General features: G+C 37.7%; 2 protein-coding genes across 4 annotated transcripts in view; one reads left to right on the top strand and one right to left on the bottom strand.

The window, feature by feature from the left end:
- Positions 1-9,656: 9,656 nt before the first annotated feature.
- gpr83 (G protein-coupled receptor 83) lies at positions 9,657-12,509 on the top strand. The gene is made up of 4 exons (XM_056745911.1): positions 9,657-10,114; positions 10,921-11,046; positions 11,233-11,366; positions 11,635-12,509. Exons 1-4 carry the CDS (start codon positions 9,794-9,796, stop codon positions 12,110-12,112), a joined length of 1,059 nt encoding a protein of 352 aa, XP_056601889.1. The 5' UTR covers positions 9,657-9,793; the 3' UTR covers positions 12,113-12,509.
- Positions 12,510-14,423: 1,914 nt separating this feature from the next.
- arhgap20b (Rho GTPase activating protein 20b) overlaps positions 14,424-23,096 on the bottom strand; it is a 29,224-nt gene continuing 20,551 nt past the window's right edge. For all 3 annotated transcript variants that reach the window (XM_056745909.1, XM_056745907.1, XM_056745908.1), the window contains 2 exons: positions 18,987-19,101; positions 14,424-17,017 (listed from right to left, as the gene is read on the bottom strand). In XM_056745909.1, the coding sequence (XP_056601887.1) occupies positions 15,204-17,017; positions 18,987-19,101 (1,929 nt within the window). In that variant the 3' untranslated portion in view covers positions 14,424-15,203. The remainder of the gene's footprint in view (positions 17,018-18,986; positions 19,102-23,096) is intronic.

The following is a 23,096-nucleotide window of genomic DNA, read 5'->3' on the forward strand; positions in this document are numbered from 1 at the left end:
GATGCCGAAGTCTTACGTGCTTTGGACGGTAGGAGTGGTCGATCCCCCCCCAGGTGGTAGCCGTCCGCGGCACAGGTGCACCGCAGGCGGACGTTCCACCCGGGGGATCTCGACGCAGTCCTTGGCTGCCTCACCATCGAGGGAAGTAAGGGAGCCGGAGCTGGTTTCACTGGAACGGTCCGTGAGTGGAGCGTTCAAAGTTTTTCACAGCTCCTCATGCACCTCCGGGAAAAACATGGCACCCGGGGTGGGCGCGGTTTGCACCGCGCACCGACCTCGGGAACCACGTATCCCCGGGTTAGCACGGATGACATCACTTCTGCTTCCTCCTGAACTCGACCGCTGGGGGTGGAGTTTGGATTCGGCAGAGTCGGATGCCAGTCTCCCTCCGATGCTGCGAGCGACATCTCATCTACGTCACACATCGTTTCCGAGTGTGTGCGTGAGGATCCGGACGGTATGCCACCGCCAGTTGGGGAACGTTCAGAAGAGCGAATCGGGGTGCGATCGGCCCGTGAGCACTTGGCTGGCGGGTTTACGTTCGCAGAGTTCCCCGTATCACTAACGCTGCTAACGTGGGTGGTCATCGGGGCCGTAGCCACAGATGTCACAGCCCGGGTAGCAGACGAAATGGTGGCTGGTTCCCGTAGGAAGACAGCCACCCGTGACCGCAACTTCTGAATGACAATCTGCCCGCAGTGCAGGCAGATGTGTCAACGAACGCTGCTTCAGTGTGCTGGACGCCCAGACACCTAATGCAGCGATCGTGTCCATCCACCTCCTCGATGAGGGTGCCGCACCCAAGAGAACAGCGGGACATGCCGCGCTGGAGAATGCTCAGTCAGTCCTGAAAAGGACTTTTAGAAAAAATCTCTAACACCTCCGGAACCGCCGAGACGCCCAGGGGAAGGTCGCTGCAGGAAGGGACGATCCGCTGTAACACGTCGTAGCACCAGCGTGTAGTTGTAGAGGATTGAATCCTGAGTTGTACTCATGAGCGATGGCTCTGAAGAACAAAAGGTAAGTGAATGCTGCACGCCGGCCTCCTTTTATACCGGATTTCCGGGGGCGGAGCCCGGCATGCAAATTGCATTCGCCAAATTTCATTGGCCTTTTCTATAGTAGTCAGAGTTGATTGGTTCTCAAGGGCGAACCCCCATCTGTCGTTCTCGACACAACGTCGAGAGACCGACAGAAAGGGAACCCAGATCGCCTTTTATCACGTAAAGGATATGTGGCAAAAATCGCACAACGGAGTCTATCCAATATCTTTTAATAAATCCACAGACGAAATAAAACAAGCATAATCAGGGAGAACAGAAACAAGTGAAAGACTAAATAACTAATGATGAACTCAGGCAAAGGAACACAGAATACAAAACCAAAACAGATTAAAACTGACACCATTCTTTTGTCACACCACAAGACTGAATATGAAAGTGGTGAATAACAGAAGCTTAGTGTCAGGAAAAAACCCAAAAATCTATAGAACAAGCTTTTCCACCTGTCAAAAAATAGGATATTCAAAACAATTTGTCAGTTCATTTACAACAAAAAACTGTTATGAATTACACATCAGAGTTTCATTTTGATTCACCAGATAAAAAAAGAGAAAAAACCCAAAGATTATTATTTCATAATATGGCCCATTACAATTGGCTAATGTTAGACATTAGAACGGTTTGTACACACTCCTATAGGCTGGTAGAATAATAAAATAAAATTTGATTCAATAATTTACGCAATATCAATATTGATGAGACACCTTTATTAATAACGATAGAAAAATAATTGATATAACGCTGCAAACTTAACGTAAGCTAGTTTTGTTGCATAACAAAGATTTACCTTGAAGCGCTCAGAAAACTTGTCCATTAGTACATATCTCCAACAAAGCTGATTAATCTTAATCCTTTTTATTTGTCATTACATGCATTTCACTCAGTTTATATTTTAGGCATTAACTTCACCTGATTAATAATTGTTAATGAGGCTATTACTTATTTGCACACGTTTACTTAAACTTTTACATATAACCAAAGAGCTAATAATATCCCTAACCATTTCACAATATCTCAGTGAAATATGAAAGGGTTAATGTATTGATCGACTTTTTTCTATAACATACAGTTAACCATGACAGAGGGTGATACGGACACCGGTGCAAAACAGAAGAGTTTTCTATCACATTGAAGGGGTTTATACTGTATCACCTGGCTGGACAGGAGTTGTGTTTTTGCCTTTCTGTATATTTGCTTTGTGGGGTGCAAACAATAGACTAGTTTACAAACTAAATCTAAGCAGAGTATTGAGAAATCTGATCAATTAATATTTATATTAATGTCCAGCTCTGCAACCCCAGACCTGGATTGTCTTTGCGGGGAACATCCACATCAGACATGTTTGTGTCTCCAGGAACTGAATCCAATCTGCTGAATCTGGGGAGTAACTGACAGAAAAAATAGAACTGTTGAGTATATTTCAGACCAACATGTTTAAGAACAACATTGACTGGTGTTAGAAATTATTCTTAGAGTAAAGGTTTAAGTTAAAATAATTCCTAACTCTGGGATTGACTAAATTCAGAAATAACATATATTTACAGTATTTGAATGCTTAACCGTCCTTCCCTTATCCCTTAAAGAAGACAAATACTCCTCTCAGTTTCTATCATAATTCATTTTGTTGTAGATGATACAGTCATATATATTACATATATTGGTGAAATGAATTAAAAAATATCTTCCATAACTCTATGATGCAATTTCTCCTAATTCTCTTTTTCCAAGTCCCGAGAATTTCAAATAGATTTTTAAATTCCACTATTTATAAAGGAATCATTAATGCGCTTTAAAATAATGTATTAATTTCGTGTTTCTGTTGTTTGTTAAAAGTCCCATTTTTTTACACAAGTATTTATTGATGGATTAATATTTCATTTATTAATTATTTTTACATTCACGCTTTTTATTCCCCGTTAAAACAATATATAATGAATGACTTTATCATTTTGCCTATTTATATTTGAATTAAAAAATGAAGTTTTAAACAAATAGATTCATGCCTATTTTTATTGTAGAAATAGTTATGAAACAATGAAATGCTTTATTACTTTACACAAGACTCTACTGGTCCTCCCTAGTGGTCCTCCATACCTGCGGTTCTCCATAGCTACCGTGCACCGATTAACTTAAATGGAGATTATCTCAAAATTTAGTTTTTTTTGCACCCTCAAATTCCAGTTTTGTAAACAGTTGTTGTTTAACCATATATCAATAGAAAGCTTTTTTCTTCAGCTAATTTCGAAAAATGTACTCTTTAGACTGGTTTGTCGTCCATGGTCACATATAGCAAAAATGTACACGTTTTACTTAACGTTACACATACATTCAACAACATTGTCAAAATGATCCGTCTTCACAAAAACATCTAAGAACTTAGTATTATGAATTCAGGCCAGTAGTTGGCGATGTCACTCTGTAATGAAGCACTACAGTCGGCTATATGACCGCACATGCATACATAGGTTTACTCAAAAGCACTGTTAGATGACCTTTGTCTGCATTAGACATTGCGATGCAGTAAATCTAGTCTTTACGTTTAGTAGTACAAACACAGTCCCGTAGTCCGCCATTATTATTTTGGTTATACTCGTACATACTTATAGACTGAACATATTATACATATGGGCACGACATCATCATTTTCACAGGCCCGAGACACCGTGGTTATGTAGATAAACAGCGGAAAAGTGTTTTTTTTTGGTGTAAAATGGTGTCATATGAATGTACCCTTAAATAATCCATCAATTGTTTTTGAGTTCTTTACAACTGTTACACAGCTCTTTTAGGATTATATTTTGAAAAATTTGCCTTTTCAAATTTAAACTTTTAAAATAATAGTGTTTTTTCTCACCTCATATAACCCAGACATAATTGACCCAAAAGATGATGATTGGTCTGTTTCAAATAAAGAAAGTTTAAAAGTTAAGTGTAACTGCTCAAAAGATAATATCACAAGAACACAAATGTATTTTTCACAGAAGTTGTAATTTACAACAAAAGTGAATTTAACCTACCTTTCCGACATAGTTTGATACCTTTCATCTCCCCCTGCAAAATAATAGCAACGTGCACTTTTTGTAAACAGTAACTTTCTTAAATTTATAAATTTTATGCAGTTTTCATGATATACGGCTTGTTAAATACCTGCTGTATTAACCAGTTCACAACTCTGTCGATTGCATCATCATTTTTCTGACACTTCAGTAATCCTGTGTCCTCATAAAACAGACAGTCCACTGTCAGTATATCTGTCCTGTTGACACATCTGCTGCTGTCTGGTACAGTTTTCTCTGGGTCAAACGTGTGATGTAGCACCACTAGCACCACCATCTTAGAATCTGTTCAAAGAAATTAAAATCTTATATCTTAAATCCTTTAGAAATGTGTCACCTTGTTTAAGAGTATTCATTTTTTTACATTTTGGAAATAATGTGATTTGTGACAACCTGTAGGGAATTTTTCCATTGCTGCCTCAAGATCAGTTCCAGTTCGAGAAACAATAGGACAGAAAACCAAAACAATTTCACTCTCTTCCACTGTATGACCAGTCGTAAGATCTTTCATTTTGTTTATCAGAATGTCAATAAACTCCTTGTGCACGTTTTTTGTTTTTCCAGCCAAAATTGGCAACAATTTGAGTCCCTCTGGAAACGAATTAAAGTAAAACAAAAAAACATCAGATTTAACATCATAATATTACAATAGATTTGGAAAGTTTACTTATTTCCATTAAACCAGTTAAACCAGGTGTTACAACACTTACCAATCTTATACCCACAAATTAGATTTAATAGAAGCATCACAGCAGAATAATACTGATAACATTTCAAGTAATAGAGCTGACATTTTTGTGGGTTACTCTAAATATATACACATATATACATATAAATCAAATCATTATTAACAGAACTTACTCGTTGCACCTGGCATGTTTCTGCCATAAACAGAAAGAGAACACATTGAGAGAACAAAATGACTCATCACCCCATTACACTTCTAACAACACACACTATTTCTGTTATAGCAGAGACGCAATCCTTATTTTAACTTCTCTATTTAAGTGCAATTCGATAAGATTTTCATTACATTTTCATTTGTGACGACATCTCAGTCAAATTATAAAAAAAGATGTAATTGATGATTTGACGTTACATTTTTTGTAATCCCTAGTTACTGACATTAAAACAATAGGGCATATTTGAAATAAAATTCAGCTTCTGTTTTACAAAGCTTTTTATAAAATTTGAAACATTAAAAATGTTCTTTACTACAAGTTGTCAAGAGAGGCCCCCACTGTTATTACCAAAATTACCACCAGAAAGAGCCAAGACACTTATTTTGTTCCCTACCAGCAATACACACAAAATAAATTTCCTCTGCTGTTATGTCCTGACCTATCAAATATGTAGGCTCAAGCCTATTAAATCTCTATTATAATATGTTTATTTACTTGGGCTATCACTTTCCTGTTAGTTATTACATTTTATTTTAAAGCATGCTGGTTTTAATTGCTTTTAACTGTAACTGTATTTTTCAAGAAAAAATTGTACACCACAAAAACAGGTTCTCAACCCAAGAAGGCATTAAAACCTGGATTGCTAGAGGCATTCATGACGTCACGTCACCGAAATCAACGAGTATCAAGCAAATTCTGCGCAAAACAATACAATGCCATTCCGCCTTAAGTCGCCTGACTCCATCCTGCACTCACCAGACATATTTATCTGTCGACTAGTGTTTTCCAATTTGCATGAAATTCACTTACCTCATTTATTACTTTGATCAAAGAACAAATAAACTGTTTCTAAATGAAGAGGCTTTCTGTGTGCACCACACTCCGGTATGAGCTCTAAACACAAGTCATGCTGTGATCTCTTAGGAAAATACTTTCACTTTCGATTTTTAGTGCAGAATTACCTCCAGCTCTATGTTAGTGTGGGTTGAAATTGTGGGTCTTAAGAAGAGTTACTTTGTGGAGATCTGTTGGATAAATTCCTTTTTTTGACATGTTCTAAATTATACTTCTCTACGAAGTATCGGTCTCTTGAGCATCACCCGCAATGCGGATCATGTTTGTGCGTATGGCATGCCGATTTAGCTTAAATTCTCCCCAGCGTTACTCTTCGTTATTGGATTTTTACTAGTAAGAATTAAATTAGAGAGCTCTAAAATATTTTTTTTACTTGTAACGATGACGATTAGAAAGCTCTATAATTATTTTTTTTACTAGTAACAATTATGATTCGAGAGCTCTCTTAAAGGTTCTGTGTGTAAGTTTCAGAGGCCACTATTGGCGATGTAGGAAATTGCAACCTACTGCTCCGCTACCCCCCTCCCCCTCCCATTAGAGAAGCTACGGTTGCCGTCACAGGACAAAAGGGTTCCATAAATGATAGCGGGGGTGTTGATAATTGCAATCTACGGACACAGGACAGAGATGTCGTCGTTTGAGACAGCAGAGAGTTACCTTTACAAGTCAAGTGACAAGGTTTATTTACAAAGAAAAATAAATAAATTAAATTGACTTAATTCATCATTTAATTTAATCGTAATAGTGAATATTATTGTTACTTGTTTACATTGTGTCAGTGATTTATTCGCTTATTTTGCATAGCATTTTTTGGCACGGTAACTTGGTTCGTAATTTACAGCCTATTGAAACGGCTTGCTAATGCTAAAGCCGTGTAATCTAACCGCGAAAGTCTTAGCAGACGTTTTTCTCATCATCACAGAGTCAATCAGAGGACTAAACACAGGTAATAAGAGGGAGAGGAAGAGGGCGGAGAGGTAGGGGTGTTGGAGAGGCAGGCAGGGCAAGGAGAGGCAGAGGGGCTAACGTTACCCGGGAGGACCGCACAAGAGAGGATGTGGAAGCTAAGCAGTATTATAATATAATATACACCGATTTATGCAAATTATGATTGTAAACATGATTTCTAACTTGATTTGCACACGGTCACACAACAAGGACTTGTGTTACAATTACAAAATGCTAAAAATTACAAGGAAAAACGCTACTTCACGCTCATCTGTTAGCTAAAGCTATCAAACAAACAGTTCACTTATATAGCGGAAATTAGACAAACTTACCGGTCCAGCAGAAAGTGGCAACTTCGGCGTCGCTTAGCAAACCCTTGTCCTGCTTCATGCCCTCCTTTTTGAAAAGAACCACGCCGATGTTTATTCGGGTTTTCTGTCATTTTTTGTCTCGACTTCGCCTTGCTGCATCGTATTTTCTCTTTTTTGACGATACAGATTGACGCTCTGTCAGCTCGTGTGCAGAGGATGTGTGGTCCGCCATAGGCGCAAATTTCACTTCTTACTGCAACAAAGAACTGTTTCTATTTCTAATAAAAAACACGACAAGAAAATGTTGTTATTATTCTTCCTCTACTTCTGCTAATCCTTCAATGTAGTGGCTTTGCAAGTTGCCCCCAAAACACAGCCGAAAAAAGGAAGAACATAGTCCCGTGCATCTTTCCTTTTACGAAACGCGCTCAGTTTGTCCGTGTAGTGCTAATATAGAAACATGGCAAGTGCAATTTGATAAATTACATGTAAGGGTGTGCCCGCGGTGTATATACATAAAATTGCTCATTGTAAGGTAATATAAACATTTTGGTTCATTTTGTAAGGTATTTCTTCACCACTCACAACATAGTTTTGTATTATATATTACATTCTGGTAAATAAATCCTTCAAAATGCTACACACTGTACCTTTAATGAATTAGAGAGCTCTGCAATTACATTTTTACTAGTAAGAATTGAATTACAGATATCTCTAATTTCATACTTACTAGTAATAATTCAGTTTATAGAGCTCTCTAATTTAATTCTGTCTTGAAAAAATTTAATTACTACGAGTAATGCTGGGGAAGTGTCTGATCCTTTATGACTATATTGTTGAGCAATAAGCAAGGATGAGGTACAGACACAACAGAAATATCAGAAAAAACAACTGTACAGCACTGTGTCTTAATGTGTCAACACAATACTGCTGTACTGTCATACAAAGCTGACAGCAAACAAATGGTCTGAGGGAAGGGGTGTGATTGACAGCGATGCAAGGAATAATTATGATTGTTTGCTTTAGTCTGTCAGGTGAGGGTAAATATTCTTGCAATCTAGTTTTAGTCTGAACATCAACAGCTTTAACCTTATGTGAATATCCAGTCATAAAAAGATTTTTCCACATTGAAATACAACCATAAGCAAAATACAGTAGGGTATGTAATGTACCATGAGAATATTTTTGAACAAAAAAATTGAATAGTGTTCTTTCTATATTTAGTTTCATTGGATGTATGCACCTGGCCTGTTAAATAATATTGATGTTTTATGTTATTTGACTCACTCTCATTGTGCTACTTTGACTGCTGCCAATCAAACAGTTCAAATGGAAAGTCTGTAATTCAAGATGATTATTTATTTGTGTGACAGAAAAAGAAACAAAAAAATGCATCTGTATAAGATAGACAATTGTCAATTGTAGGTTGAGATACTTTAATACTTTAGGTTTGAGAAAACTTTAGTCACCCTGTCACTGAAATAAAAAAATAAGTAATAAATCACTGCATCTGGACAGTAAACAATACATAATTTGTACAGGGGTATGATTCAGCCATATGCCAAAATGGATCAGGTATTTGATCATACATGATAAAAAATAACATTTCACTATTTTTTTTTTACGAAATTAATAACATACACTTGGATATTCAGATATATTGGAGGAAGAGAGTAGAAATTGGTTTAGTCATATTTAAATAAATAAAAATAACACTGAAGAAAATCTTTGTGAATACATTTGTGCATTGATAAATATGTGATTTTTTTGTCCTTTCAATATTTTATTTTCATTGCTTGAAGAAAACATTGTCAGTCTATAACTGGAAGTCAAGCTTTATGTCTTCCATATACAGAAATAAGTACAGAGGGTGTTTGCTTTCACACCATTGTCTGCAGCCAGAAATTGCCAAAATTGCTCAGTCGTTATCATGTTGTGTCATTCAGCTTTACTTATAGAGTCAAATAAATAGGTTCTTAAAATGAGAGAAGTGGTAGCAAAATGTTTCATTAGGTTATGTTTTTCATTGACGGATGAAAAGGTGAAAAGGTTCCTGGAGTGTGTAGCCTAAATTGAAAGAAACATTATTTAACTTTCAAGCCAACTGTTCAGATATTTATACTGTCTGATTTCCGAGGATGTAATGTGTTTTCTAAAGATCGCTGCTGCTATTTCTTGAAGGCATATTTTAAAATAAAATAGAATTAAGTTCTTAACAGTTGGTTTGGACTTTAAAGAGTTGCACAGGGAATACAGCTTAGAGGCCTGCAAAAAGAATATCATTATGAGCAGACTGTGTGGTATTCACAGCATACATCACATAAATGTATGGCTTTCTTTTCACAGCCAATCTGTCACATGCTGCCAGAACTACATATCTGAGACTTCTATACAGAAAATAGACTGATTCCAATTGGGTGCTTTAAATTTTGTTAAGACCACACCGTGCACGTGTGCGCGCACTCGTAGAGGTAAAACTCCGCGTGGATTGTATTCTTGTGTGGAGCTGTGTGAATGCGCCGATTACGGTGGTGCCAAGGGTCGAGACTCACCTATAACCATCCATCATCGGCCAATCTGCATCGCTACTGTGTCCAGCAGTGGATGAGTGAGTAGCTACTGCTTCTTTGAGGCGCCTGCCTTAATGGAATCTCGTTAAGATGACTTTCAGAAACACCTCCGTGGATTTATTCTCGCAGTTTTACATCTTGCAGAATTTCTCCACGTTTTTTAATTTCTCGCTGGTGGACGCGATATATGACAGAGCAGCGAGTTCTGAGTCTGAATCTCACAGACCGACCATCAGAGCGCTGCTCATCCTCGCGTACTCGGTTATCATCATCATCTCCCTCTTCGGAAATGTGGTCGTTTGTCATGTTGTCGTTAAGAACAAACGGATGCACTCGGTGACGAGTTTGTTTATTATGAATTTGGCCATTGCTGACATTCTTATAACTCTTCTTAACACGCCTTTTACTCTGGTAAGTTACTTTTGACAGTACTATTTTCTTATTTAAGAGTAAATGAATCGTAGATGAACGTTGTTGTTGTGTTAATAATACAGTTTTGAGGTAGTTACATAAATGGCAAATATAGCAACGGAAATTGTCATGCAAAATTAAGAAATCAGAATAGTTAACGTGCAAGAAATTTTCGAGTATGAAAATAAATTATCCCTAAATATTATTTCCTATCTCTTACTTTACAATACAACCAGACTTTAAGTTATTTGTAATAAAATAAAACAGCGGTGACTTACTTGATTTACTACCACTGTCAAAACGTAAATCATCAAAACTGTCAGAAAGATCCATGAACACTTATTATATCCTTTGAATTATACCAAACTTCACATTTATTTCTTGTTATTCTCATACCATACTAATGTTTTTATGCAATTCAAAAATGATGCTGTTTGAAATCTTGAGGTATAGTTTTCTGAGAACTTCAAGGTAAATCTTACCTTCTGTGTTTTAATCCAGCAAATGATAGAAATGTCTCAGCCATGTAAATTTTCCTGTAGAATGTCTCCACTAAATGAATAAGAGATTATGACATTAATGTGATACAGTACTTCACCCAAAATTAAAAAAATCTGTTATTATTTACTCACCCTCTTGTCATTTCAAACCTGTATGACTTTCTTTCATCTGCAGAACACAGCAAATCTATTTAAAGCATGTTATTAAATTGATTCTTTTTTGTTTATTTTTTATCTTAATAGTTTGTTTGATAAATTGGTACCGTTTATGCAGCTGATGTGCATTATTCATCTGTCTGTGCCCAGGTGCGGTTTGTTTACAGTACATGGGTGTTTGGGAAGGTAATGTGCCATGTAAGCCGCTTTGCACAGTATTGCTCCGTTCACGTCTCTGTCCTCACACTGGTTGCCATCGCTATTGATAGACATCAGGTAAATATGGACACTCACACATACACATACTTGACATGCATAACTCATACACACCCATCCATAAACACATTTTAGCTAAACTGCTTCAGATGTCTTAATTTACATCCCTTACAAGCGTCAAAGCATGCAGACACAAACACATTTTACCTTCATGTACTTCGATCTGACCACACTGCTGTCCATCAGGTGGTGATTTATCCAATGAAACAGAGGATGTCTCGGGTTAAGGGAGTGGCCTGGATCGGTGTTATCTGGGTGATGGGGTCTTGCTTCTCTCTACCTCATGCAATCTACCAGAAACTCCTGCGCTTTGAATTTATGTATGGATCCATCCTTCATTTGAAGAATTTGTGCCTGAACAGAGAAACTAAGTTAACCACATAAGAGAGATAAGACTTAATGAAGCCTCCTGTTGTACTTATTCTGCCCTCTTTTCATTATACCTTCTAGTTGAAAGCATTGTAAGTGACATTTCGCCAAATTTGACTAGCAGCATGGTTCTCTTACAGCACACAACATTACATAAAATAAAGAAAATGTTCCTCAACTAATGTCTCAGTAAAATATTTTTCTTTTCATCTTTCTCAGCAATAACAGGGTACGGATGGTATGTCTGCCCAGCTTCCCACACCCGTCTGATCTCTTCTGGAAGTATCTGGATCTCACCACTTTTGTCCTTCTCTACGTCCTGCCACTAGCGATCATCTCCATAGCGTACCTTGTGGTGGCCAAAAAGGTTTGGTTCCAAAACGCTGTTGGCGATATTACGTTGGCCCAATCAGCTGCCCATCGCCGGAGGAAGAAGACGACCCTGAAGATGCTGATTGCGGTGGTCGCCATGTTTGCTGTCTGCTGGTTCCCTCTAAATTGTTACGTGGTGCTACTGTCAAGTAAGGTGATCCAGGCAAATAATGGCCTGTACTTCACCTTCCACTGGCTGGCCATGAGCTCGACCTGCTATAACCCATTCATATACTGCTGGCTCAATCAGAGCTTTCGGGCAGAACTCAGAGCTCTGCCTTTAATCGGACGCTTGGCCAAGGTCAACGCTATCCAGCCATCCTAAGGAGGATGGTACATCCTACAATCTATTTTCTTATAGATATCTGATGTTTTTTCTTTTAAACACACTCGAACCCCAATCCTCCGTAGTTCTCTCATCTCAACCTCTGTGATTTTAGTATTTTTATCTCACCCAAGGCTGTCATTTAGTCCTCTCCATATTTCATTTAAAAAGAACATAATGTTGCCACAAGGTAAGACGACACTAAAGAAAAAGGATGTTAAAGAGAAGTTTCAAGAGAAAAAAATGATTGACTGGTTGTAAAGCATGTCTTAATGTTTGCAGAAGGGTTTGAAGTGGCTTTTTTGAAGTAGTGTATTATACTAGACATAGAAACAAGAAGCTTTATTGTTTAACTGTTACTTGACATCAATTTGACTAGTAAAAAAAGTCAAGTAAATCATTACTTTACTTTTTTTGTAAGGGCTGTTTTGTAATGATATTTACATCTGACAGCTTTTATTGCACTGATATCATAATCAAGGGGTGTTATTTTTACACTTATTTACTGTACATGATGTTTGTTTATTTACAACTTTAGCCATACCTCATCAAATACCTCATTGCACAAGAAATTCTCAGGAAATACTGTATTCAAAAGTGTTAAATATCTTGTTTATTTACGTAAAGGTTACAGTAAGTTAAAATATTAATAGTGTAAAATGAAGTGAAATGCAGCTGTCATAGATTCCTTTTTGAGTCTTGTAAGAGAACTTCCCTCTCTCACTCTCTCTCTCTCGTTCTGAACTATAAGCACGCTGTTGATGTCACCACATCTGACTGCGTTGTACATGTAAAAAGATAAAAGTTTAATGCCATTGAATTTTTGGCTCCGTTACATGTGCTCATTTAAAATATAAAGCCCTTTTCTGGACATTTTAGAAAAGAGCTTTTGTGAGAAATGATACAAATGAAACATTTAAAATTTTATATAAATGACAGAGAGTTGAGGGGGCACGGTGGCTTAGTGGTTAGCACGTTCTCCTCACACCTCCAGGGTTGGGGGTTCGATTCCCGCTTCCGACTTGTGTGTGTGTGGAGTTTGCATGTTCTCCCCGTGCCTCGGGGGTTTCCTCCGGGTACTCCGGTTTCCTCCCCTGGTCCAAAGACATGCATGGTAGGTTGATTGGCATCTCTGGAAAAAATTGTCCGTAGGGTGTGAGTGCGTGAGTGAATGAGTGAGTGTGTGTGCCCTGCGATGGGTTGGCACTCCATCCAGGGTTTATCCTGCCTTGACGCCCGATGACTCCTGAGATAGGCACAGGCTCCCCGTGACCCGAGGTAGTTCGGATAAGCGGTAGAAAATGGATGGATGACAGAGAGTTACTTTTGTAATGCAACACCTGTTCAAGTCACGACTATGGATTATGTTGCAGAGATTCAGGTAATTTATTCAAGTTATTCACACTATAAAAACTGTCAATGATGAATGACAAGAACTCCCACGTATTGCTCATGTGTGCGAGAGACATGTAGCAGTCAAATAACAGATGCCGCATTCAGCCTACAGAGCCTTTATCTCGTCATTGTTGTACCAGACTCTTTCTTCCCTGTTCTCTAAATGTACAAAAACATTTCTGTGCAGGCAACTGTGCAGGCATTTCTTATGTGAATGTGCAATGAATACAACGGTGAATGTAAAAGAGTAGATGAGCTTGTTTATTGTTTACAGTCCCATTTCAATTATTGAGCTTTAATGTGACAATTTAATGTTCACAGCAAAAAAAAATAACTAGCACAAAACTGTAACAGTTCACGGATGAAGGACAATGCCACAGGTGGTGAGTGAACGCAAAAGAGTTTAATAACCAAAACTGAGAACTGGAACGAAAAGATAATCCGCAAAATAATATAATCCAATGGGGGTTTTCCCAAAAAAAGTGATTCACTGAACAAATTACACACACGGGCAAAAAACATCAAAGGAATACAGTTACACAAGAAAAACATCCACGGTCACGATGACTATAGAAAACATCCAGGGAACTTTATAACAAGACCTGATTAAACACAATAGCCAATGGAGAGTACATATAGTGTCCTGTTAAGCATTCAATATAAAAATGTGTCATATTTTGTCACCACTGCTTATGGTGACGTCAGGTTTATTATTTGTCACACAAAGCTGACGCTGGTTTTGTTCCTACATCAGAATATATTTTGCTGTAAATGATTACAGCAAAACAAAGATATTAACACGTTGTCTTTTTTTCAATGAATATACATTAATGTATGTCCTATGCTTGTTGATGCAAGAACACCCAGATTGCCTTTTATCACGTAAAGGATATGTGGCAATAATCGCACGATAGAGTCTATCCAATATCTTTTAATAAATCAACAGACAAAATAAAACAAGCATAATAAGGGAGAACAGAAACAAGTGAAAGACTAAATAACTAATGATGAACTCAGGCAAAGGAACACAGAAATCATAACCAAAACAGATCAAAACTGACAACTTTCTTTTGTCACATCACAAAACAGAATATAAAAGTGGTCAATAACAAAAGCTTAGTGTCAGGAAAAACATTAAATTACAATTGGCTGACGTTAGACAACAGAACGGGTTATACACACTCCTATAGGCTGGCAGAATAATAAAATAAAATTTGATTTAATAATTTAGGCAAAATTAGGGCTGGGCAATAAAACGATTACAATATCGATGAGACACCTTCATCAATAACGATATAATTTTTTTGATACAACGCTCCAAACTTAACATGTTGGATAGTTTTGTTGTGCGATTAACATTGACTTGCTCAGAAAACTGTACCTCATTGAGAAAAATACCAGAGTGAGAAAATGAGATCACAGTCAGTAGAGAAAGTTAACTGTATTGTTCTAGAACTAAGGTTTAGATTCTCATCCATCTTTTTTGCTTCCTGTTTATTTTAATTCTTAATCTTTCTGTGTATTGCTTCACTCATTTTTCCTTCCGCTCTCTTTACCAGTTCAGTTAACATCATTGCATCATTACCAGCATGGAGCTCGCCAACACCCCTCCCCCTTACACACCACACTTTTCATTCTCACAGCTGTACCACTCTTTCAAGACCCATTTACATCACACCTATAATGATTCTCTTGATTATAGATTGTTTTGCACAGCTCCTCTGTTGCGAACATTTACCGGAAGCTTGATGCAAATTGTGTGGCGGAAAGTTCCTGCAAATTTGCTAGCTGGTTTCGGAGACGAGGTGCCCTGATTAGAATTTCCATGAAAGATGCTAATACTGCGACTTATGCCAGCACCACTGCTAATGCTAACAGCGGGTTGGGCATTTTCAATAATGCTACCAGGTTTGTGCGGGGCATCAGTGGCATTCCCGCAGCTAATAACTTTGTCACGAGTAACATATTCAACGTTCCGGACAGTATTCTTGTCTGGGTAACCGCATACTCCATTGCCAAGACTACTATTACCGCTGATCATGCTAACATCGACTCCAGCATCCTTCACGCCCACATCTTCAAAAGAAGGACTGAGTGCGTTCACCTGGATTGATGTTTGTTGTGGCGTTTCAGAACAAAGCACTAAAGGAACGTCATGACCATATAACAGTGTTTGGGGAATGGTCACTTCCAGCGATTCCCCCCCTTTGGCCTCATTTTGTTCGGTGAACCCTGGCTTCTCATTCTGCTCAGTTTCCATAGTGACACTTTTCGAAGTCTGATCTCTGACCTTCGAATGTTTGAGCATCACTTTTCTAGCAGAAGGAAAGAAAGTGATTTTCATTCTGCTAACTTTTTGCCCACCAGAGGCATGTATTACCGAGCGTACATTTAAACACCTCAACTGACTTTCAGAGTTGTCTTTTTTGATAATGATTTGCGGTGCACCCAAAGCTGTTTGTTTTAACTCGGATTCCTGCATCTCATTGTCGATCTGCTTTGCCATTGGGAGTGTCTGTGTGCAGCAGGGCTCCCGCGAGACTGCTTGAGAATCCACGTCATGTTCAGTCTTGTATGCGTCGGAGGACTTTAAAGCATTTGTGTCAAGCCCTCCATACTCAGCAAGACACTGACAATCTGAAGCACCTTCTCGTTGCATAGCTTTAACCTCCGCTATAATAGACTTCATCGAATCCTCGCTCTCGACTCTCGCAGCATGAGGAGATTCCTCAAACTTCCTTTCTTTCTTATCCATTTCTAAATCTTGATCCAACATGTCCACCTTCTCCTCCTCATCGTAAGTAAAAACGCTTGTCCAACGTTTCCTAGACATCTCTGGCGTGAGAGGCCGCATTCTCGCAGCGGCGCCAAACAGAAAAGGTCGACTCTGTGTATCTTGTGGGATTGGGATCAAATCGGCGGAGCTCAGAGACAGCGTGCTATCCAACGAGCTGAGAGAGGAAGTGGTAGCAGACGACAGGCTTGACATGCTTGCCAATTTCTGCGCGGGATGCTTGAAGCGGCTGGGGATTTGTGGCGACTTCCAGAAAGTGTAACGGCGTCGCCTTGGGCCCGTAGCCGAATTGTGAACCTGTTGTTCGGGGCTCAACCCCACGGAGCTCTGAGACTGTTCAATTCGGTTGTCTATCACAGCTGCATCATAGCTAGATTGTCGGATAACAGGAGAGTGCACCAACATTTGCGATTGGGGTGTTGCAAAATATATCACAGGCTCAGAGAGGCATCGATCACGCGTTTGGGTAAGTTTACCGACCCCCAGCGTGTACACAGAAGCACTAGATTGTGATGATATTGAATCCAGTGTTCCACAGCTGTACGTTCCTTGTGATGCTTGCGCATCAACATGAAAGGGGCGAATTCTTCTCTTCTCTTTAAAAGGAAGTCCGGCCGGAGGGAGGAAAAGTGGGTGGACTTCGGGAGAGAGAGGAGAAGATACGATGAAGTCTTGATCTGTGTCTTCTGAAGAGGAGTGTTGAAGATATGGACCATCTACAACAAAAGAAAAAGCCGTCACTTATACATGCACCTTCAAATTAATTCACTTTCAATGACTTGAAAGAAAGCTCATAGTGGCTTCACAGAGAGCTCTTTATCACATTTTCTGATATTAAAATTGCAAAAATAATTAACGTCCATTTTAAAATGTATTACAAATTACCATTTAAGACCTTGTCCACATGAATAAAAAAAAGATTTCAAGTATTATCCAAGTGCTGTCCATCCATGCTAAAACATCCTGAAAACCTTTACATCCATGTACTGCATATAAGTAAAACGTAAAACACTTCAACCTGCGTCAATTCTGTTTATTTACATTCTGCCTTATGTCGCAGAAATAATGGGAAAGGCAAAGAGTTTTTTTTAAAAGGGACAGACAATGAGGCAGGAATGTTGATGCATATTTTGCTGCCAACCATTAACTGAGAGTAATTAAATATTCTGTCTCCTTAAATGCAATCTGAAGAATGCACGGACTAACATAAATGTTATCAAACTGGAGAACTTCCAAAACATCCGTTGTGCAAACATGTGTCAGCGTTGTACAAAAGACTAGTTTTTTTTGACAGTTTAAAGCATTTATTAAGGAGAATTAGTGTAACACTGTGCAATTCTTTGGATTAATTTGTTAATTTACAGCACATAAAAGCTTTCATCCTTTGGCAAGTGTTACATTTAATGATCAAACCCTTATTCATGCAAAGACTTTTAATAATGAAATGTTTTTCGAAGCCCAATAAATGTTAAAATTGATAGTTTACTTTGTTCAATTATACTTCAATGTTGAATGGCTATAATTAACGTTAAAATTAAGAAAAAAAAGAAAAAAAAAGTAGTGCAAAAAAGTGTGATTAATTAATTATATTTTATATAATCGATCGATCGCACTACTTATAATCAAAACAAATCATGCTGCATATAGACCAGCATGCTTCGTTCTCCAAGTCATGCGTCACAGTACATCTGAGTGAATAAGATCCCACTGGACAACAGATGGAAGAATCAGCCATAAAGGTTACTCTGAGTGCGTGACTCATGTTTCTATGGCACAGAGATTTGATGGAAACCACCCTTGAGTAAAGGGAGTGTCAGACCGTCTTTAGTTGGCACTCAAAGATTGAAAGCCAAGGCAAAAAAAGGTGAACAAAATTGTCAGCCTTGAAGGCAAATTTCTTCACCCTGGGAATGCTTTAGGAGTTACTCTAAGCAACAGTGATTGGTTGGCCGTTATTGCAAGAAAAATGATGAAAAGATTTCTTAAGAGAAACAAACATTTCTCTTTAAGCGGGAGGATGACCACCTACCAAGACCAATTTCAAAATGGCTATAAGAGAAGCCTGAGAAGCTCCTTAAGTGTCTGAAGGCAAGATATGAGAAGAATGGGAGCTATTGTTTTGATTTATTCAGAGGCCCAGCTACTTGATTTCTCATAGCGCAGATCTCAGTTCTCAAGAGAAAGAAAAACAGACACAATTGAGAAAATTTGCTGACATGCAGATCAATTCGGATATAATTTAAAGAATAAACTAAACAGAATAAACTAGCAAAGACCAGCAGGTCACAGCAATAGACTATTGTTTAAAATGTATATTATAGCACACTGCATCATGTTTGATATTTCCTTTTGTTAAAACTAGAATGTGTATTATGCAGTATGTATTCTAAACCTACATTTATCAACATATGAATAAATAAAAAATCTAACTAAAGTGCACCCTCAGTCTGTTCTACAAAATGTTCGTAGGCTCCTTATAGTTTTTCTTCCTCAATTCACTTTTACTGCTAGGCATCACGCCGTATGAATAATCGATGAACATCACCTGTGCATGGGCAGCGGAAATGTGTGTGGGTGTACCGTGAAACGGCACAGTCAGAAAGGCTAATTGCTGTCTGAAAATGACCTCAATAGTCTTCCATGTGTCCGTATAACTAGGGCCAAAGTGTGTAACCACGCGATTACCTGCTGAGTCACGTGTTTCCTGCTCTGAAATTATCCGGCTGTTGAACAGACTCTCCAGATCATCTCCAAATACGGCTGGAGTGTTTTCTATCAGGAACTGGATGAGCTCTGCAACCTGAACAAAAGACATAGACCAAAACATCATCAATATGTAAACTTGCAGCGTTGAACCGTAGTTCAAGCCAGCTAATATGGAAACAAAACAGCTTGCAAAGTTTGTGATCGTTCAAAGTTTTAAAAGATTAATGCTTTGTGTATTTCCATAAGCTCTGTCGATGACGGTGGTGTTCGCCAGTTGCCTAGCACTTTGTTTCTGCCAGTTCAAGAGTGTTTACATATAACGCAGAAACTACGTAACACACGTGTGTGTGCGTCTGGTATGTCGATAAATATCCTTAATGCTTGTTTGCGCTTCTGCGTGACTCATTCCTGGAATTCCTTTCTCTGAAGTGCCCAATCACAAAAGCAAATATCCAATCACGATTTTCTTCACAACGCTACAAGTGAGCCCACAGGAATGGAAATCAACTGAATGATGGGAAAATGTAATGACAATAAACAGATCTGTACAATTTGCATTGGAAATTCAATTTCTAATATACACGAGGACTGTGGCCACGATCAAATGATATGCTTTGCTATTTTAAATCTCCACGACCGACTCCTGTTGGTCCTTTCTAATAAATTTGCATGGATTTAATGTACAGCAGCAAAATTGTAGTCCCGGACATGAGGAACCACAAAAATAAGCACAGCAGGTAATCCCCCAAATGACCCAATTACTGGACATTCAGTACACATTTATCATAGCTGTGTGACAGTAATAATTGTCAGAATGAACCGGGGTCTTATTTATAAATCTGTGCATAGATTTCATCCATAAAGTGTACGCACACACAAAAGGAAGATTTTAAACCAAAACCTGCGCGCAATTCCCTTTATAAAATCCCAGTTTGGGGAAGACTGTGCGTACATACTTCTCCACCCCATCTCCTTCACAAAATAACCATAGATTGAGTTTACAATGCCTAGTTTTCTTGCATATAATATGCATTATGCATGTCATCTGCCTATCTCCATCCATGTTAAGGTACATGACATTTAAAAGATATGAGCCACTGGATTGTTCTACCACCGGATCCAACAGCGTCAACAATAATATCAAAGTCTGCAAAGTGTGCTTTGTTGTCATTGACTTTATTGTTGTTGTTTTTTTTTGTTTTTTTTTGGAATGAACCAATGTTTAACCAAAACAGCAATAGACAATAATTTCAAATACTTAATTACACTAAACGAAAATAATAATAATAATTATAATATTAAAATAACAAATAACAAATAGATATAAATAAATAAACCCCTGAGAGTCTTAACTAGAGATATATCAACATTCTGTAAGTTCCTGACCAAGAGATGTTAAGAAAAAAAAATATAAGATAACTGAACTTGATGTCTTAATTCTGTATGATTATTTTATTGACATATACATAAATTATTTCTTTGGAAACAAATGTATTTCAATTAATGCCCATCCCTGTTAAAAAAATGTCTAATTTCACTTCCAAGGCTACTGTCATTATTTCATATAAATACATCTTTTTTAGTCTTGGTATCCATTCTAGTATACTAAGTTTATGTGTCTACATTCAAGTCACAGTGATTATCTTTCTGGCAACCATTAACGTTAAATGTATTGCAAATACGTGGGATTTTCAAAATGTATCCAAAGGGAAAAAACATCGGGTGCATTGATATATCTCTTCCTAACATTTTACTAATTTCCCTTTTAATTCCCTGCCAGTATACCTGTATTTTTGGACATTCCCAGAATATGTGAATATAGTCCCCTATCTTTCCACATTCCTTCAAACACTGTGGTAATGGTGATGAACTCTCAAATTTAGCAATCGACAGTGGAACCCTAAAAAAGCTCATTTTCATTTTCCATTCAAATCCCTTTCACATTTGGTTGCTAGTATCTTTATGACAGCTAACGCATACTTTGGGCCACATCTCACCGTCTATTATTGTGTTTAACTCTAATTCCTATTTTCTTTTAATATGGAATGTTTCATCGGATTGATTTTGCAATAACTTTCTGTAAATGTGTGCTATATGATTGTTAATTGGTTGACCATGTTCATTAATACTACTAAAATATTTTTCAACATTTGTTGGTATTTTTTCAAATGTATCCCAATGTTTATGACTTTTAATGTAGTGTCATAATTGTAAGTATCTGAAGAAATTATTTGTTTTCAAGTTAAACCTATCATATAATTCAGAAAAAGGTTTCATAAATTCCCCATCAAATAGCTGATTTATTATCTTTAAGCCATTCTCCTCCCATCTCACAAAGGCTTTATCACATATGGAGGAAATAAAATCTGGATTGTTTTTAATAGGTATAGCACGTGATAAGGTTGCTGCTCCTCAGAACTTTTTTTTATTGTAGACCAGATTTTAATAGTATGATGAATCCACCTATTTTTGTTCCATACTTATTTCAAATATTTTCTCAGAACAATTTAGCAATTAAGTGTAAGAGAAATAATAACGCACCTCACATTCTTTGCTATTATTAAAACGCAACTTGTCACAGCAGGAACGTGTTCAAAATCAACCCATGCACTAGAAATATGTATGGATTGTTTTTAGATGTAACTTAGTTGATTTAGATGTCATGTGATTTCCATTATCGAGAGTAGAATCCACAATAAAATGTGTCTATAAACGCGAAAGTGGGGCTTAAAACCATGTCTTATTACTTCACTCACACCAGTAAAAGAGTGCGTTTGCATGGTCTAAATGTCCATAGAGTGCACACTTGTTTGCATCACGCTTATTTTTGATAAATCCCGATATGTGCGCACACTTCCCCACATTTATAAATCATGTTTGGATGTGAAAGAAGAAAGTATTGTGTCACCATCCAGTGCTCGTTATATTTTATTTTCCTTATTTATATTTTTAATTACAGATCAAATTGTATTTTCATTTATTTGTTATTTAGCAACACATCTCTGCTCATTGAAATTAGTTCTGTACAAAATCATTTAGATCACAGTATATACCAATGTTTCCTTCGTAATTTGTGACATCACATTTTTATCTATGCACTACAATAAAGATGGGTAAAGACTATAATAAACATGTTATAATAAAGCGGGCTACACATTATTCCTCTGGAGCCTTCCCCCCTCACATAAAGGTTCCATAGCCCCAGCAACCCCCCCCTCCCCAAATAGATCTATTGACTAATGATAAAGAAATATGGGTATGAAAAGCGCACCTCTCAGAGTCATACCTCTCCAACTTTCAATGGGATGTCAACGTGATATGACATTTTTGAAGGGTCAGGAAGAACTATTTAACCTGCCTCATTCATGAAAGATTTTCAAAACAGAATGCTTATTTTTTCAGATCCAAATCATAAGTTGTTATAGTGACCAGCATCTAATAAGAATTCTCTTCTTTGGTATCCAGACAGCCTGTCCTGCTTTTTCAATGAATGGAATTACAAACACATACCAGGCAAATTAGAAAGAGCACATTTAGTGGATGAAAGAGCGCTGTGAGATAAAAAGAATTGACGTGATATTAAATGAAAAATCTGACTGCACAACTGAACTTCATGTAATTGGATGTCTGTGTTTGTTTATCAAGTGCGTAATAAAAAAAAAATATTAATTTATGTCGGTAACCTTCATCTCTTTGTCTTAAAAAACTCCCATAGAAAGCTCCACTTTCACACACATAGCTTAATCTGGATATCAGTTCTTGCGTTGTTCATATCAGTGACTTTGATAGGCCTAGATTGTGTTCAGGAGTCTGATTGTGAGCTGACGTGCTGTCAGTGGCCTGCTGTTATTCACAAGCCATTTGGTTTAAACCTTCTCTCTCTCTCTGAAAGGCTTTTATCTCTACACCAAGAAATGTCTCCATCTCCGCCATCCAGACACACTTCACTTCCTCTGTAGATGGGATCTAACCTCCCAAAAATACTTCAGTGAAGTTGATAAAAACACTAGCCTTCAGCTCTGCCATCATCATTCACTAACAAACTCCAAAGGCTTGTGGTTTCTTTGTCCACCTTTGAAAATGGCCCCT

This window comes from Triplophysa dalaica, chromosome 4 (genome assembly GCF_015846415.1).
Source record: "Triplophysa dalaica isolate WHDGS20190420 chromosome 4, ASM1584641v1, whole genome shotgun sequence".
NCBI classification, from domain to species: domain Eukaryota; kingdom Metazoa; phylum Chordata; class Actinopteri; order Cypriniformes; family Nemacheilidae; genus Triplophysa; species Triplophysa dalaica.